Below are 17,613 nucleotides of genomic sequence, written 5' to 3'. Positions count from 1 at the left end.
ACGTTTGGTTTAGAAATCACTATTTTGATCAATTTTTAGAAAACTTAGTGTGGTTGCATTTGATTTGTTAAAAACATCAGATGGTTAGGCCGTCTATAATTTAAGTTCAATTTATTAGAAGGTTGTGTCGTCTGAAAAAAAAATCCAATTGATTCTATCAACAAACCTTTAAAACTTCATTGTACCTTTACATAGCAGAAAAATTGTTGCATTTCATTTTTGTATAAAAAATTGAGTTTTAAATCATATTTGGTCGATTATTAAATTCGCTCGATTTTTAACCAAATTTTTCATGCATACAAATAAAAACCAAATAAAACCACTTATGCCACAGTCCATACTTAATAAAATTTACAATATCAAAATAAAACCAAAATAAATAAATTAAAATTTAAAAATACTTTATAAAGTGAAAATACGTGACGAGACCTTCATATGTCAAGTCTGATCCTAATCTCACAGGTTATCTGTAAGGAGTTAACTAGGGGGTGAGCTTAAAAAGCTAGTGTAAGTCTAAGCAAAAATAAGCCTTGCATAGGTATACAATCAGTCAATGACATTTTAACAGTTCATACAGTTTATCATGGCATAACAAGATTTAGTGTATGGCATGCTCAAATGTAACAACACAAAAGTCATACCTATCCATCCGCTACACACCACGAGTTCCCCAAAATCTATCATCAGAACACCAAAACCATAAGAGCCGAAGCTCGATGTGGTTAAACCACCAGTAACAGTATGCAATAAATGTAACCTCCCAAACCCGACCTAGATGTTATGGCTAGATTGAGAAGGCTATATTAGTCATCAAAATGGCTAACCTAACTTATGTTACTTTTTAAGACTTTAAATAAAATTATTTTAGAGAAAACTGTAGTTTTACTTTGAGTTAGCTTAAAAGTATTCAGTCATTAGGTCGTGTATGCTTAGGATTCATTTTATTGTTGACAGTGTTGTTTTAAAAAAAAACTGTTTGCTTGTCACTCTTCTTTAAAAAAAAACTCGAAGTTAAACTAATGCAGCGAAAAAACCATTTTTCAAGTCATTTTGGAAAATTAGTTGTCTTATCAATTTGTTTTTTCAAAAACAGTTCCTTTGCAACGTAGTGGAAGCTACGGAACAGTATCAAATTTTACTTAAGCCTAATATCATGTATTATCTGGTTATTATGTTTGTGTAATTCATGCATGCAAAAATCCCCAAAAGAAAAGTTACCAAGCCACAGACTAGAAATAATTAAAAATTAAAAGTCAAAACCAATAAAGACTTAATAATACTTAATTAAATAATAATAATCCGAGGTCCAAGTTGATTCTTCGAATGCCGAGTCCGATTCTAATTTTGAGGTTTGCTTGAAAAGCTAAACACTATTTGGGGGTGAGCTTATGAAAAGCTCGATGTGAGTCGAATAATCATTTAAATGGGCAAAAACTTCAAATACAGTGAAATATATTAGCATTAACAGAAGAAAAGAGAACCAACATAGGAATTTCATGTCATTACATAGCCATGATCAAATTGATGTCAAACGGTGTATGAGCATAGGTCATCATTCATTCGAGTAACAATCATTAATTTCGATACCATTAAATACAACAAAATACAATGCGTAGTATAAATCAATAACATTCAAATATGTCATGCACATGATGCAATGCAAAAAGGTTCTTACCCATACCATCCGCTACACACCACAAGTTCCCCAGAACTCGTCTGTCAAACTCCAAAACATTATGAGCATAGCTCGATGTGTTAAAACCACCGAATAATCAATAATGCAGAAAATCTATCAGATATCAAATAGTGCGATACAATCGCCAATAACATGTAATACGCGATAAAAAAACCAATATCCTTGGTACTCCAGGTGCAATGCACTGGCTAAGTTAGTTATTAAAATAGTATTAGATTTCTTTTATATTTTATTTTGAATTATTTAGATTTGATTTAGTTTTGTGTTTTATTTATTTTCTTTTTATTTTTATTTGTACTTTTATTTTTCTTGTTATTTGTTTTTATTTTATTTTTCAGAATTATGTGCTTTATTTTTTACTATGTACTTTACTATTATTGTTTTTTTTATTTTTTCTATTTGTTTTGTCACCCTTTTATCTTATTTTATTTTTTTATCTTCTTATTAGTGTGCTCAGAATATGTACTTCATTTAGAATCTCCTACGATTCTAGATTTCACTATTTCGACTAATTCATCCAAATTCAGGGTAGTTTTAGTTCTCTTCCTCCCTTATGATATTTTGCTTATTTTGTTCATATCTATTTGTGGCAATATACATCTTAAGTTTGCGGAGGATTTTATATGCTTATGCGATATTGTAACACCCCAAACCCAGCCTAGGCGTCAAGGCAAGTCTGAAAAGTTATATTGATGTTACTAGTAAAACCCACCTTTTATAAACATAAATAAAAGAAAACCATTCGATAAATTATAACAATTAGAAAAGCCAGTCTATCATTCAATAGTTTGAAAAGTCATACTACTAAAGAATATTGAAACGTTTAACACTATAAAGAAAGAGGTGATAAAGCAGACCGAGCTTCCACAACGCCGACCCGACCAATACTGTAAGCTACCTAAAATTCAGTAAACAACAAAATGAGTTGTGAACCCAGTGGATAACAGAAATAGATTCAACTAAAGTACAATTATAATAATAAATTCTTGAAACTCAAGTTCCAACTAGAATCAAAGAATATTTAGTACAGATTTAAAGTATCAGTTATATGGTAGAACAATTAGAATTTAGATACAGAATAGATTAAAAACAGATGCAGTCATCCCTACCCCCATCCACTACACACCATCTCTGACCATCCCAACACACAGTTAAGGGAATTAAATACCCATCCATCCCTACACATCATATAGTGTCAGTCTGACACATTCAATGAGATGAAAACTAGTTGCAGATCAAATTGCGATTAAACGCCAGATTCACCTAAAAGTCGTGGCTTAGCCACTGAATCAGAACAGATCACTTCCTTCTTTACATAATTCTCATCCAATGCAAATGCAGGTTACAGATGTCAAAAATGTACACATAGTCTTTCATATTTAATTCATAGTTAGGTAGTACAGATCAATATCATCAACAATCATCATAATCAATATACATTTGTATAATTAATATCTCCGTCTCAGATTATCAGATAGCACTCATAAGGTCTAATTCAGACCATAAATATATTATAGATGGCCTAGTGTTGTGCGGAAGCGTGTAAAAGAGTAAAATTATTATACTAAAAAATTACACTAAGTTCAATTCCCAAGAAAGAGAGGTGGATCACAAGGATCGCTTAAGTACCAGGTCTTTCCTAGCCAGAATATCCCTCAATCGTAATTTAATAGCACAATAAATCACTACAATCACACTCACAATTCATGCAGAATAATACAATAAAGAACACAAGAATATAACGAGGTTCAGCAAATTTTGCCTACGTCCTCGAGCACTACCAAATATATTTCACTCCAAAATACAAGTGAGAATTTACAAAGAGAGAGAGAGAGAGAGAGAGAGAGAGAGAGAGAGAGAGAAAACAATGCCTTAAGTAGAGAATGGCAAATTTAGGATGATGAAGAAGAGAAATGGTTAGGCCTATTTATAGTTGAGGTTCAGGGATCAAAATTGCAATTATCTTATGCCAAATCTCAATCCCACTTTTGGTGCCTTAAATCTCAGATTTTGATACCCATATCTTTCTGATATCCATATATTTGACTTTCTATAAATATGGATGATTTCCAATAATCTCCACCTTGAAGATTTGATTCGAATAATCTTATCTTCACACAATTCTCTCTGCCTTTGTCAACAACACTTGATAGTGCCTTCTTCAACTGTTAAACTTGCCTAGCTTTCATAAACTGATCAAATCGCTTGTACCACTGCCTCGATTGTTTCAATCCATAAAGAGACTTTGTCAGTTTGCAAACCCAATTTTCTTTATCAGCAACATTGAATCCATCTAGCTGAGTCATATAGATTTCCTCTTCTAAATCACCATGTAAAAATGCAGTCTTCACATCGAGCTGAACTAGTTCAAGATCATATTGTGCAACCAAGGCTAGCAAAATTCGAATAGACGAATCCTTCACAATTGGAGTAAACACTTTATTGTAGTCTATTCCTTCTTTCTGAGCATAACCCTTCGCTACCAATCTAGCCTTGTATCGAACTTCATTTTTACTAGGAAATCCTTCCTTCTTTGCATATACCCATTTGCATCCAATTGCCTTCTTTCCTTTGGGTAGTGTCACCAACTCCCAAGTCCTTTTTTTATGAAGAGACTGCATTTCTTCATTCATAGCTTGCTTCCACTTTACACCATCAGGGTTACTTCTTGCTTCTGTGTAAGTAGAAGGAACACCATCATCTACAATTGGAAGTGCATAGGCCACCATATCATCAAAGTGAACAGGCATACGAATCTCTCTTCTTGGCCTCATATATGCAATTGAATCATGTTGATGTAGAAGTTCTTGGGTCAAAACTTCATCATCATTTGTTTCTTCAATATTAGATGGATCATCATTAACCTTTTCAAGCTCCACCTGCTGCAAAGTGCCACTAGTTTTGTTATCCTTTTGTAAATCCTTGTTCTTCATCATGGTTGATTCATCAAAAGTCAAATCTATACTGAAAACAATCTTCCTTGTATCAGGACACCAGAGACGATATCCTTTTATTCCACCAGTTATACCCATGAATAATGATTTATTTGCTCTTGGGTCTAACTTAGATTCTTTTACATGATAATATGCAGTGGAACCAAAAACATGTAAAGAATCATAATCAATAGCAGGTTTACCAGCCCACCTCTCCATAGGAGTTTTTCTATTTATTGCAACTGATGGCAACCGGTCAATTAGATGGTGCGCATATGTAACTGCCTCAGCCCAAAATTCCTTGCCCAATCCAGCATTGGACAACGTACATCGAACTTTCTCCAGTATAGTCCGATTCATAAGTTTTGCCACCCCATTCTGTTGTGATGAATCTCGAACAGTGAAGTGTCGCACAATGCCCTCATCTTGACATACTTGTAGAAATGGATCATTCTTGTACTCAGTACCATTGTCTGGTCGAAGTCGTTTGACCTTTCAACCAGCCTGGGTCTCCACCATCTTTGTCCATTTTAGAAATGCATCCAAAACGTCATTTTTCCTTATCATTAGATACACCCATACTTTTTTTGAATAATCATCAACAAAAGTAACAAAATAGTGCATTCCTCCAAAAAAAAGCCACTTTAGTAGGTCCCCAAATAAAGACTTATGTCTTGTACTCAATTATGTGTGCTTAATTCTTGGTTTGATATTTCTAGATTATTAATCAATTTTTAAAAGAGTATGAATCCAGAAAAAAAAACTATAATATTGACGATGCCAATGATAGTTTTAGTTGCATCAGAATTAAATGGTGCTGATGCAGAACTATTATTATTGGAAGTCGAGCTTTCACTATCAACTGCATCGCCCTTGCTTTTTTGGGCATGGAGAAGAGACAAAACTTTGTCAGCGACATTTGGTGAAGGCAGGGATGAGACGTCCTCAACTGACTCAACGTCAAAAGAGGATCCTTCCTTGCTCTCGAGGCTACCACTCTTACTATGGCCAGGAGAGGAAGAGCTTGCAAAGCTCTTTGAGGCTCCAACAGGGGATGATTTGGGTGCTCTTCCGTCGGAAGAGGACTTTGTAGAGGACATCGAGGAAGAATAAGATGGCGACTTTATAGGGGAAGAAGCCTTAGAAGGGGTTGGTGAAGGTGATTTATCGGTGGTAAATGCGCCAACCACGACAATGAAAACAAGTGCAACAATAATAAGATCTTGGCGGGCCATCTTTCTCTTTTGTTTCTCGATAGATTCTTATATATGTATTAACTTTTCTTTGATCAAGTATTGATGTGTGTGTATATATATTTCTTTACGTAACGGAATTGTTTTTTTTTGGACGGTACTAAACCATTTTAACATCTTAAAAAAATATTTTAAGGTTTTGTTGCATTTTTGTGAGGGTTTTTTAACTTCTATTTGTTAGGAAAATAATTTAGAAATAAAATGTTAATTTAGTAGTTGATGTTTGGTATATACTAATATTTTTCCTTTTAAATTGTACACTAAACTAAATATAGCGGTAACCATATTTTACCTTATAACAAAACCTTTCAATTATTTGATTCATGGTTTTTAGTTGTTGAGTTTGGATTTTGTAAGGTGATATTATATTGAATTAAACTATTTTAGCTACTGAATAGAAAAGATTATGATTGATATTCATTATGTTAACAAGTCCCAAAATCTTATATAATTAGGATAGATATAACCTTTGAGATACAAAAGTAAGGATCCTTCATTGGGGTGTGTTAGAATTAGGACCGCTTGTTGTATTTTCTTCAAGGATGGTGGATTCATCTTGTTGAGCTATGCTCCATATATGTAGAAAAATCGAACTGTGTAAAAAAATCTTATTTACATTGTACCATTCGTAGCTTTGGTAGAAGTACCCACTTCCGCAGCAAGCTTTACTCATACTTTGCTGCTTGTAGATTTAGCAACATGCAGACTTAGCAATTATTTCAGGACAACAGGTACCAAGAAATGGAAAGAATGAGGGATTATAAGTTCAAATTATGAAAAATTGTGAAATTAATGCTTATTTCATGAGTATAATGGGTTTTATGGTTAACCTTATCAACCATTGGTAGGGTTAATAATAGGCAAAAAGGTCACTTGTTGACCCATTTAAAGGTTGGGTTATTTGTCAAAGTCCAAAGGTCTGCCTGATATTTAGATCATAAAAAATGGTCTTGGGTTGCAATATTCATGTTTTGATCCTAGTTTAGCCCACTTTCAAATTTTATAATATGTTAATTTTCCTTTTTATATATTATGTAATTTATGTTAACTCAGAAAGAAATAAAATACATAAATATTAAAAGTGCTAAATTTACTTATTTGTAATTAAAATTTTAATAGAATCATATATATCAAATTTATAAATATTTAAAAAATAACATTTTTAATAAAAATAAAAACAAATTTAGATAGAACATAGATGGTTCTAAAAGTGTCTTGATCTTAGCTAGTTTCAAACACATGCTTGCATGGACAAAATTTGAGACCAATATTATAGATCAGATCAAGTTTGGGTAACTATATAGGATGTTGATGGCATTCATGAGCCTAACCTACCTAATAAATAATCTAATCTCTTAACCCAAAGTCACATAGTTACAAAAAAAAATCAATAATTTCCTTATTCAAAAAAAAATCTTATTTACATTGTTAAGTATTTATTTGTTTATAACACTTTAGTCTTTATTGGATAAAATTACTGAAATAAAATATTATTACTAAAGAATTCAAACATTCATTATGGAAATTAATTAGTCAATATTTTTGAAATTTTAAATAAACAAATTTATTAAGTTCCTTATTGGCAAATATAAATCTTGTGACAATCGATAAACATTAATATTGTATCAACATAATAGTAAACTACATTCTTAGTGATAATTATGTCATATTCTTAGTATGTAAATAAGTAATAATTACGTTTGAGAACATGTGTCAAGACGAGTAATTTTTTAGCAAGCATGGTGAGATATGTCATTCCACATATATCATTCCCAATCAACAGTAAAAAAAATTTGTCCAACCCTGCAATTTTTATCTTAGAGGTTTTAGCTCAACAAACTCTTCCAAACCTCCATTCATCAAACACTACAATTAGAGAGTTTGACTACTAAGTCCTCCATTTGTACCCAAATCAACTAAAAAAGGCCAAAAACTCTATTAACCAAACACCCTACTATATTCAAATGCAAATATAAGATTAGGGGGACTAATAAAACACTTTAAAAACTTAGAAACAAAGGAAATATATGATAAATAAGACCTAAAATGATCCTTTACTGTGGACTCATCTCATAAACTTTAAGAATGATAATAAAGAAATTTAATAACAACAAACTTTTTTTGCCCAACATAAAAATTCTCCACCATTGTCGCTTCAAAAATTACAAGTACATGGTGTCATTGAAAAATAATATTTACAATGAAATAAATCCATTGAAGGAAGTATTCTTATGATCAAATCCAAGGGGAATAATTGCTACCATTATCAAAAACTTATTTATTTCACTCATTAAAATAACCAAACACAATAGTAATTGAATCAAGAAACCAGGTAAATAACACAAATGATGAAAACAATTTGATTAAAAAATATATTAAATAAATAAAATAAAATAACCAATCACAATATCATGTGATGGTTAAAAGAAGAAGAATCCAGTAAAAACTACAATATTGACAATGCCAATGATGGCTTTAGTTGCATCAGAATTAAATGGTGTCGGTGCAGGACTGTCATTATTGGAAGTCAGGCTTTCACTATCAATTGCATCGCCCTTGCTTTTTAGGGCATGGAGAAGAGACAAAACTTTGTCAGCAACATTTGGTGAAGGCGGGGATGAGACGTCCTCAACTGACTCAGCGTCAAAAGAGAATCCTTCCTTGCTCTCGGGGCTACCGATCTTGCTATGGCCAGGAGAGGAAGAGCTTGAAAAACTCTTTGGGGCTCCAACAGGAGATGATTTGGGTGCTCTTCCGTCGGAAGAGGACTTGGTAGAGGACGTCGAGGAAGAAGAAGATGGCAACTTTGCAGGGGAAGAAGCCTTAAAAGGGGTTGGTGAAGGTGATTTATCGGTGGCAAATGCGCCAACCACGGCAATGAAAACAAGTGCAACAACAACAAGATCTTGGCGAGCCATCTTTCTCTTTTGCTTCTCAATAGATTCTTATATATGTATTAACTTTTCTTTGATCAAGTATTGATGTTTATATATATATATATATATATTTCTTTATGTAACAGAATTGCTTCTTTTTTTTACGGTACTAAACCATTTTAACATCTTAAGAAAATATTCTAAGGTTTTGTTGCATTTTTTTGAGGGTTTTTTAACTTCTATTTGTTAGGAAAATAATTTAGAAATAAAATGCTAATTTAGTAGTTGATGTTCCGTATATACTAATATTTTTCCTTTTAAATTGTACACTAAACTAAATACAGCGGTAACCATATTTTACCTTATAACAAAACCTTTCAATTGTTTGATTCCTTGTTTTTAGTTGTTGAGTTTGGATTTTGTAAAGTAATATTATATTCTATTAAAATATTTTAGCTACTAATAAAAAGGATTGTGATGTATCTTCATTATGTTAACAAGTCCCAAAATCTTATATAATTAGGATAGATATAGCCTTTGAGGTACAAAAGTAAGGATCCTTCATTGGGGTGTGTTAGAATTAGGATCGCTTGTTGTATTTTCTTCAAGGATAGTGGAATCATCTTGTTGAGCTACGCTCCACATATGTAGAAAAATCGAACTGTGTAAAAAATCTTATTTACATTGTTAAGTATTTATTTGTTTATAATACTTTAGTCTTTATTGGGTGAAATTATTGAAATAAAATATTATTACAGAAGAATTAAAACATTCATTTTAGAAATTAATTAGTGAATATTTTTGAAATTTTAAATAAAAAATTTATTAAGTTCCTTATTTGCAAATATCAATCTTGTGACAACTGATAAACATTAATATTGTATCAACATAATAGTAAACTACATTCTTAGTGGTAATTATGTCATGTTTTCAGTATGTAAATAAGTGATAATTAGGTTTGAGAACATGTGTCAAAACGAGTAATTTTTTAGCAAGCATGGTGAGATATGCCATTCCACATATATCATTCCCAATCAACAGTAAAAAAAATTTGTCCAAACTTGCGATTTTTATCTTGGAGGTTTTAGCTCAACAAGCTCTTCCAAACCTCCATTCATCAAACACTACAATTAGAGGGTTTGACTACAAGGTCTTCCATTTGTACCCAAATCAACTAAAAAAAGGCAAAAAAAACTCTATTTACCAAACACCCTTATTATATTCAAATGCAAATATAAGATTAGGGGGGACTAATAAACCACTTTAAAAACTTAGAAACAAAGGAAATTTATGATAAATAAAACCTAAAATGAACCTTTATTGTGGCCTCATCTCATAAACTTTAAGAATGATAATAACGAGATTTAATAACAACAAACTTTTTCTGCCCAACATAAAAATTCTCCACCATTGTAGCTTCAAAAATTACAAGTACATGGTGTCATTGAAAAATAATATTTACAATGAAATAAATCCATTCAATGAAGTATTCTTATGATCAAATCCAAGGGGAATAATTGCTACCATTATCAAAAACTTATTTATTTCACTCATTAAAATAACTAAACACTATAGTAATTGAATCAAGAAACCAGGTAAATAACACAAATGATGAAAACAATTTGATTAAAAAATATATTAAATAAATAAAATAAAATAACCCATCACAATATCATGTGATGCTTAAAAGAGGAAGAATCCAGTAAAAAATACAATATTGACAATGCCAATGATGGCTTTAGTTGCATCAGAATTAAATGGTGCCGGTGCAGGACTGTCATTATTGGAAGTCGGGCTTTCACTATCAACTGCATCGCCCTTACTTTTTAGGGCATGAAGAAGAGTCAAAACTTTGTCAGCGACATTTGGTGAAGGCGGGGATGAGACGTCCTCAACTGACTCAGTGTCAAAAGAGAATCCTTCCTTACTCTCGGGGCTACCGCTCTTGCTATCGCCAGGAGAGGAAGAGCTTGAAAAACTCTTTGGGGCTCCAACAGGAGATGATTTGGGTGCTCTTCCATCGAAAGAGGACTTGGTTGAGGAAGTCGAGGAAGAATAAGATGGCGACATTGCAGGGGAAGAAGAATTGGAAGGGGTTGGTGAAGGTGATTTATCGGTGGCAAATGCGCCAACCACGGCAATGAAAACAAGTGCAACAACAATAAGATCTTGGCGGGCCATCTTTCTCTTTTGCTTCTCGATAGATTCTTATATATGTATTAACTTTTCGTTGATCAAGTATTGATGTGTTTATATATATATATATATATTTCTTTATGTAACGGAATTGCTTTTTTTTTACGGTACTAAACCATTTTAACATCTTAAAAAGATATTCTAAGGTTTTGTTGCATTTTTTGTAAGGGTTTTTTAACTTCTATTTGTTAGGAAAATAATTTAGAAATAAAATGCTAATGTAGTAGTTGATGTTCCGTATATACTAATATTTTTCCATTTAAATTGTACACTAAACTAAATATAGCGGTAACCATATTTTACCTTATAACAAAACCTTTCAATTGTTTAATTCATGTTTTTTAGTTGTTGAGTTGGATTTTGTAGGGTGATATTCTATTCTATTAAACTATTTTAGCTACTGAATAGAAAGGATTGTGATTGATCTTCATTATGTTAACAAGTGCCAAAATCTTATATAATTAGGATAGATATAGCCTTTGAGGTACAAAAGTAAGGATCCTTTATTGGGGTGTGTTAGAATTAGGATCGCTTGTTGTATTTTCTTCAAGGATAGTGGAATCATCTTGTTGGGCTATGCTCCACAAGATGTAGAAATATCGAACTGTGTAAAAAATCTTATTTACATTGTTAAGTATTTATTTGTTTATAATACTTTAGTCTTTATTGGGTGAAATTATTGAAATAAAATATTATTACTGAAAAATTAAAACATTCATTCTGGAAATTAATTAGTGAATATTTTTTAAATTTTAAATAAACAAATTTATTAAGTTCCTTACTTGCAAATATCAATCTTGTGACAACTGATAAACATTAATATTGTATCAACATAATAGTAAACTACATTCTTAGTGGTAATTATGTCATGTTTTCAGTATGTAAATAAGTGATAATTAGGTTTGAGAACATGTGTCAAAACGAGTAATTTTTTAGCAAGCATGGTGAGATATGTCATTCCACATATATCATTTCCAATCAACAGTAAAAAAAATTTGTCCAAACCTGCGATTTTTATCTTAGAGGTTTTAGCTCAACAAGTTCTTCCAAACCTCCATTCATCAAACACTACAATTAGAGGGTTTGACTACTAAGTCCTCTATTTGTACCCAAATCAACTAAAAAGAGGCCAAAAACTCTATTTACCAAACACCCTTATTATATTCAAATGCAAATATAAGATTAGGGGGGATTAATAAACCACTTTAAAAACTTAGAAACAAAGGAAATTTATGATAAATAAGACCTAAAATGAACCTTTATTGTGGCCTCATCTCATAAACTTTAAGAATGATAATAACGAAATTTAATAACAACAAACTTTTTCTTCCCAACATAAAAATTCTCCACCATTGTTGCTTTAAAAATTACAAGTACATGGTGTCACTGAAAAATAATATTTACAATGAAATCAATCCATTGAAGGAAGTATTCTTATGATCAAATCCAAGGGGAATAATTGCTACCATTATCAGAAACTTATTTATTTCACTCATTAAAATAACCAAACACTATAGTAATTGAATCAAGAAACCAGGTAAATAACACAAATGATGAAAAAAATTTGATTAAAAAATATATTAAATAAATAAATAAATAAAATAACCAATCACAATATCATGTGATGCTTAAAAGAGGAAGAATCCAGTAAAAACTACAATATTGACAATGCCAATGATGGCTTTAGTTGCATCAGAATTAAATGGTGCCGGTGTAGGACTGTCATTATTGGAAGTCGGGCCTTCACTATCAACTGCATCGCCCTTGCTTTTTAGGGCATGGAGAAGAGACAAAACTTTGTCAGTGACATTTGGTGAAGGCGGGGATGAGACGTCCTCAACTGACTCAGCGTCAAAAGAGGATCCTTCCTTGCTCTCGGGGCTACCGCTCTTGCTATGGCCAGGAGAGGAAGAGCTTGAAAAACTCTTTGGGGCTCCAACAGGAGATGATTTGGGTGCTCTTCCGTCGGAAGAGGACTTGGTAGAGGAAGTCGAGGAAGAATAAGATGGCGACTTTGCAGGGAAAGAAGCCTTGGAAGGAGTTGGTGAAGGTGATTTATTGGTGGCAAATGCGCCAACCACGGCAATGAAAACAAGTGCAACAACAATAAGATCTTGGCGGGCCATCTTTCTCTTTTGCTTCTCGATAGATTCTTATATATGTATTAACTTTTCGTTGATCAAGTATTGATGTGTTTATATATATATATAGTTCTTTATGTAACAGAATTGCTTTTTTTTTTACGGTACTAAACCATTTTAACATCTTAAAAAGATATTCTAATGTTTTGTTGCATTTTTGTAAGGGTTTTTTAACTTCTATTTGTTAGGAAAATAATTTAGAAATAAAATGCTAATTTAGTAGTTGATGTTCTGTATATACTAATATTTTTCCTTTTAAATTGTACACTAAACCAAATATAGCTATAACCATATTTTACCTTATAACAAAACCTTTCAACTTTTTCATTCATGTTTTTTATTTATTGAGTTTGAATTTTGTAAGGTGAAAAATAAGATTTATTAGACAGAAAGTCTAAGGGTTTATCTTGATTTCTTTAGTGAATAAGAAAAGATATTAATATAGTTAAAATGATCTTGAATATATTATACTAAATTATTGTAATATAAAATTTTAAATTTAAATATAGATGTTTAAAGGAAAAATTGCATAAAATGCCCTCAATGTTTAAGGGTTTTTGGTTTTTTTTCCTTCACCTTTTTTATATATATTGACACCCTTAGCGTTTTGATTTTTTCAAAAATTATTTCAATTTTAACTGTAAACGTGAGTTGACCTTCAGTCAAGTACCAGTCAACAAAGTTAGCCTATATGACATCATAGATGATGTCATCTTTTTTTCATTTTGTTTTCAATTTCTTTTTTCTTCTCCCTCCCTAAAAAAATGTAAAAATTTAAGTACATGTGGGTTAACCAGAAATTTAACATGAATTATAGACTAAATTAAAATTTTTCAAACTTGGTTTTTCTTTTCCTTTGAATCTAGATTGAAAGATTTCTTTAAAGCAGATAGTCATTTTACTTTCTTTCCCACATTTTCTTTCCTCGATATGACCTTTCAAACAAAAAATCCATGATTTATCATGTTAATGTATATTTATTAACACAATCCAAAGCATGATTAAAAATAAAGCTAAAAAAGTTATATTTTTCCCTCTTTCAGCTAAAAATTGTCTCTCTTCTTTTCCCAAATTTTCTCACCAACCAAACAGAACCAAGAAAAATTAATGTACCTAGATTTCGAAAGAGAGAGTACCTGAAATTGTAATGCCCAAATCTCAAGAAACTCGAAAGAATGAATTTTTTTTGAGTGTGTCGTTAAACAGTTACAAAGAAAGAACAAAAATAGATCTTGAGAAGAAGGAAAGGTTATGTTTTTCAAACAGATTGAAGAATAAATAGTTGTTTTAAGTGAAACCCCCTCCTCGCTTTATTGGGTTGGTCAAATTGGGTCACTTTTAATTGAAAAGATTTGCCTATTCCTTATCTGACTGGTTTTTTTTTCTTTAAAAAAAAACTAGTTTCTTGCACTCATAGCAAATAATGGGATCTTTCTGCTTGGTAGATTCAAGCTTGAGTCCTTCCTTCCTTTGAAATTCTCTTCCTTTGTTGGACCTCATGAATCTCTTGAATCTTCTAGCAAACATCTTCATCTCTTTGTCTTCATCCACCTCTTCACTTGATTCACTTAAACCATTAGTGGTGGATTTTAGAGCTTTACCAATATTCTTCTTCATAACTCTTTCTTCTTCACTCCCTTTGTTAAGCCTCAACTCATGTGTAAGCAAAGGACTGATGAGCTCATCAAAGGGAAGTGAGTTGAGATCCTTTGATTCTTCTATTTCTGTCACTTTAGCTTCCCAAGACGTTGGAAGACTATTCAACATCTTCTTCACCATCTTATTATTGGGATAGGTCTTCCCAAGGGCTTTGACACCATTGATGATGTGGGTGAAGCAATCGGTCATCTCCTTGATTCCTTCTTCCGATTTTGACTTAAACAACTCATAATCAAAAGTGAGAAAACTTATCTTGGACTCATTAACTCTACTTGTCCCTTCATGGGTGACTACAAGCTTGTCCTATATTTCTTTTTCATTGTCACACAAGGAGACTTTATTGTACTCATTTGGACCAAGAGCATAAAATAGAGTGTGTGTAACAGCCCGTTTTCAGTGAAATCGAAATAGTGGTTTCGGAACCACAAATACGAGCTCGAAAGAAAATTTATTTTAATATTATTTTATGGTCTACTATATAATAGGAAAATTGTATAGAAATTTTGTTAAAAAAATTTTACCGAACTCATGTTTAATTGATAAAAGGACCAAATTGCATAAAATGCAAAAATTGAGTTCTAGTAGCTATAGGTATCAAATAGCTATGGAATTCAAAATTTTAGGTCCTTATGTGGCAAATAGACCATTAAGAGGAGTTTGTAGATAAGTATGATGATTCATCATTGGAAAATTAAATAAAGAAAAGGACTAAATTGGAAATATAAATAATTAAAGATGATAAAAAAATCTAATATCATCTTATTTCATCATCTTTCCTAAAATAAACATGGAAACCCTAGCCATGGAAATTGGGTTTTGAGAAAACTTATTTGGCTCAATTAGGTATGTTTTCTTGTCACGTTTTTAGTAATTTTTATATTTCTGATATCGTAATAACTTAATCTAGCTATCTCGGGGATTAATTTTCAAAGTTATCAAAGTAATAAAGTTTTTCCATGGTTGAGTATGTATGAATTATGAAGTTTTATGGTAGAAAATGAAAGGTTGTTGATAGATAAACAACTTTTGTTAAAGGAATTTTGATGAAATTATGATTTAGGGACTAAATTGAAAAGATGTAAAATTCATGGAAAAATTTTGAATTTTGTTAAATACATGGGCTGCTAATGTTATATGTAAAAATCAACTAGGCTTGGAATAAGAATAAAATTTCATAACTTTTATTTTCCGAGCCTAAGGACGAAATCAAAGTTAATTAAAAGTATAGGGGCAAAACGGTAATTTTTCCTAAGATGTGAATTGGATTGAATTGAGTATGAATTGTATTAAATTTATTTAAATTCATCTATATAGATCCGGATAGACCAAATACGGGTTAGATAGAGGAAAAGAAAAAGTGTCGGATTAGTAGATTTTGCATACAGGAATATTGTCGAGGTAAGTTTGTGTAACTAAATTATATATTTATATTTTTAATTGAATGTTGTGGATGTGAATTAAATTGTGTAATTTACATGTATGAAAATTGAACACACATCCAAATACATCCGACAAACATTAAGTTCCGTTTGAATAAATGAAATTCATTGGATACAGGGTTCCTAGTTGGTTGTGGTCTTGCATGTGTTTCGAACACACTACAGCTCAAAACACCATCCCGTTATTAGCTCTCATGAGCTTCCCGATATATGGTTCTTGCGAGCTTCCCGTTAATATCTCTTCGGAGCATCCCGATTGGTTGTGATCCTGCATGTGTTGTGGACACACCACAGCTCTTATGAGCATCCCGATATATGGCTCTTCGGAGCTTCCTGGTTAAAGGCTCTTTCTGAGCTTCCCATTAATGGCTCTCTGGAGCTTCCCGATATTGGCTCGCTTGTACCTTCCCGACATTGGCTCGTATGAGCTTCCCATTAAAGGCTCTTTAAAGCTTCTCGTTACATGGCTCACACAAGCTTCCCATTATATGGCTCGAAAGAGATCCCCGTTTATGTGCTCGTAAGAATATTCCTAAATATGAATTGACGGATTACAAATTTTTACACTTCATGTGTACTACCCGGGTATCCATCGATATTTTAAATTATTCAACGGGTAAAATCCTTATATGAGAAAATAAATGAAATCAAAGTGAACTGTTACCTGTATATACACGAAATACATGGAAATTTGATAGTGGTGAGCTCATACATGATTCTTAATATTCATGTAAAATAAATTACTAACATGTTTGGTGAATTTATATGTTTAGGCTATTAGCCAAATTGCTTGGATGCATTTTGTATGTTTATTTTAATGAAAATGAATGGTAAGCTAATTTCCCGTTATAAGAACTTACTAAGCTTTAAATGCTTACTCTATTTTATTTCCTCTATTTTATAGTACTTTGAAGCTCATAAAGGTTAGAAGCTGGTCAGAGCCACATCACACTATCCCTAGGACTTTTCGGTATATATCTATAGCAAACAAATATTGGTTATAATGCCATGTATAGGCTAAACGTAACCAATGATGGCAATGTAAATGGGTTGTAACTAGCCATAGGAATGGCTTGTAATGGACATGTTTTGATGTGTTGATATATGGTCTTAATATGTTTGATGAATTTTTGAACTGGTTAAGTGATGGAAATCATATAGCGTTATTGTTAATTTATTTGAGTTAGCATAATTGGTAAAATATGCGTATATGTGAATTTGGTCGATTAGGTAAGTTTGAATACTTGGACATATGGGGTGTTATAATATGTACTAAACTTGACTTTGGCTTGATTTGAATGATTGGTATTGCCTTGTGAATGTGTTAAAGTGTTGATGCAAGTGGAAGACAAATTGGGTGAGAAAAATGGCCTTGTAAATGGTCTATTTTTGTACACACGGGCGTGTGTCTCAGCCATGT

At 31.9% G+C, this 17,613-nt stretch overlaps 3 protein-coding genes across 3 annotated transcripts; all 3 read right to left on the bottom strand.

The window, feature by feature from the left end:
* Positions 1-8,302: 8,302 nt before the first annotated feature.
* Positions 8,303-8,800, bottom strand: LOC107907795 (classical arabinogalactan protein 6). The gene has a single exon (XM_016835110.1). The coding sequence runs from the start codon at positions 8,798-8,800 to the stop codon at positions 8,303-8,305; it is 498 nt and encodes a 165-aa protein (XP_016690599.1).
* Positions 8,801-10,441: 1,641 nt separating this feature from the next.
* On the bottom strand, positions 10,442-10,939 carry LOC107907796 (classical arabinogalactan protein 6). The gene has a single exon (XM_016835112.1). It carries the CDS (start codon positions 10,937-10,939, stop codon positions 10,442-10,444), a length of 498 nt encoding a protein of 165 aa, XP_016690601.1.
* A 1,643-nt stretch (positions 10,940-12,582) lies between these two features.
* Positions 12,583-13,080, bottom strand: LOC107907797 (putative protein TPRXL). The gene has a single exon (XM_016835113.1). It carries the CDS (start codon positions 13,078-13,080, stop codon positions 12,583-12,585), a length of 498 nt encoding a protein of 165 aa, XP_016690602.1.
* Positions 13,081-17,613: the final 4,533 nt, after the last annotated feature.

This window comes from Gossypium hirsutum, chromosome D03 (assembly GCF_007990345.1).
Source record: "Gossypium hirsutum isolate 1008001.06 chromosome D03, Gossypium_hirsutum_v2.1, whole genome shotgun sequence".
Taxonomy (NCBI): domain Eukaryota; kingdom Viridiplantae; phylum Streptophyta; class Magnoliopsida; order Malvales; family Malvaceae; genus Gossypium; species Gossypium hirsutum.
This window is presented reverse-complemented; position numbering and strand designations above follow the sequence as displayed.